The 1935-nt window shown below is 34.6% G+C and overlaps 1 protein-coding gene across 1 annotated transcript in view; it reads right to left on the bottom strand.

Moving 5' to 3' along the window:
* The window catches only part of LOC106476914 (zinc finger protein 236-like), a 10919-nt gene that overhangs the window by 7594 nt on the left and 1390 nt on the right, over positions 1–1935 (bottom strand). The window contains exons 2-3 of the mRNA XM_013937530.2: positions 1087–1164; positions 56–239 (exon numbers count right to left, since the gene is read on the bottom strand). Coding sequence (XP_013792984.2) covers positions 56–239; positions 1087–1164 — 262 coding nt within the window. The remainder of the gene's footprint in view (positions 1–55; positions 240–1086; positions 1165–1935) is intronic.

Genomic DNA, 1935 nt, shown 5'->3' with positions numbered 1-1935 from the left:
TTGAGTAGAATAATACTTTTTTTTGTGTTGTCTGGTTGAGTAGAGTAATACTCACTTCTCTTGTCCAGTACATATATGCTTAGCAAAGTTTTCTTCAGAGTCAAAGCCATTCAAGCAACTAGCACAAATCAATTGGATCATCTCCACTCCAGTGACCACTTGTTGTTCCTGACTCTGATCAATGTGAAGGTTCTCCATCTGGATCTCTGCCCATGTTTCTTGATGGTTGTTGATAGGAGCTGCAAAAAAGAAATAGAAAATGTTTGTTGCTTTATTTAGTTTTTTGATAAATACAATTTTAGTTTAATACATAACTGTGCAAAGCATATCTCTAATGGTATAAAGCTATCTTGACATATCTACTGAGTAAGTCTTTCTTTGAGAGGACAGTGCTGTAACTACTGAAGATGTATGATTATCCAGAAAGACCACATCCTTTAACTCACAGTGGTCAAACTTGTATTATCCTGATGTTCCTCATTGTGTTATCACAGATCCTACATGGCTTTACATTGTGGCTAAACTGACTAGACTTATCTACTGACCTTAACAAGTGGGATAAATGACTTGGTATTATCCTGGTGGTCCTCAGTATATTCTGGTGGATCCATACGTGGATAAACTGACTACTTATCTATTGACCTTAACAAGCTGGATAAATTACTTGGTATTATCCTGGTGTTCCTCAGTATATTGTGGTGGATCCATATGTGGATAAACTGACTAGACTTATCTACTGACCTTAACAAGTGGGATAAATTACTTGGTATTATCCTCGTGTTCCTCAGTATATTGTGGTGGATCCATATGTGGCTTTACATTGTGGCTAAACTGACTAGACTTATCTACTGACCTTAAGAAGTGGGATAAATTACTTGGTATTATCCTGGTGTTCCTCAGTATATTCTGGTGAATCCATATGTGGATAAACTGACTAGACTTATCTACTGACCTTAACAAGTGGGATAAATGACTTGGTATTATCCTGGTGTTCCTCAGTATATTCTGGTGAATCCATATGTGGATTTACATTGTGGATAAACTGACTAGACTTACTTATTGACCTTAACAAGCTGGATAACTTACTTGGTATTAACGTGGTGTTCCTCACTGAATGCTGGTGGATCTTCATGTGGCTTTTAAGCATACTTCTTTTGAAGAAACCTACACAGATATAATCCATTCATTAATCAGTGAGTCCAATCTTTGATTAAGAATTATCAATTTCACTAGACTTCTCAATTAAACTGCTGCTTAGAAAAGGCCGGTTCTTTAAATCAATCAATTAATCACTGATACTAACTACAGTTGATGTATTTTCAACTGATACATAGCAACTATGCTATTTACTCATCTCATCCTGGATTCCTCTTTGGTTTGACATACTTGTTCAAGAAACATAACTTGTGAATAAATAATACAGGTTAATCCCATCTAATATAACTTGTGAATAAACACAACAGGCTAATCCCATCTAACATAACTTGTGAATAAATAATACAGGTTAATCCCATCTAATATAACTTGTGAATAAACAATACAGGCTAATCCCATCTAACATAACTTGTGAATAAATAAAACAGGCTAATCCCATCTAACATAACTTGTGAATAAATAATACAGGTTAATCCCATCTAACATAACTTGTGAATAAACACAACAGGCTAATCCCATCTAACATAACTTGTGAATAAATAATACAGGCTAATCCCATCTAACATAACTTGTGAATAAACACAACAGGCTAATCCCATTTAACATAACTTGTGAATAAATAATACAGGCTAATCCCATCTAACACAACTTGTGAATAAACACAACAGGCTAATCCCATTTAACATAACTTGTGAATAAATAAACAGGCTAATCCCATCTAACATAACTTGTGAATAAACACAACAGGCTAATCCCATCTAACATAACTTGTGAATAAAC

The sequence above is a fragment of the Limulus polyphemus genome, unplaced genomic scaffold, assembly GCF_000517525.1.
Source record: "Limulus polyphemus unplaced genomic scaffold, Limulus_polyphemus-2.1.2 Scaffold12078, whole genome shotgun sequence".
NCBI lineage: Eukaryota > Metazoa > Arthropoda > Merostomata > Xiphosura > Limulidae > Limulus > Limulus polyphemus.
The sequence above is the reverse complement of the archived record's forward strand: the minus strand, read 5'-3'. Positions and strand labels throughout refer to the sequence as shown.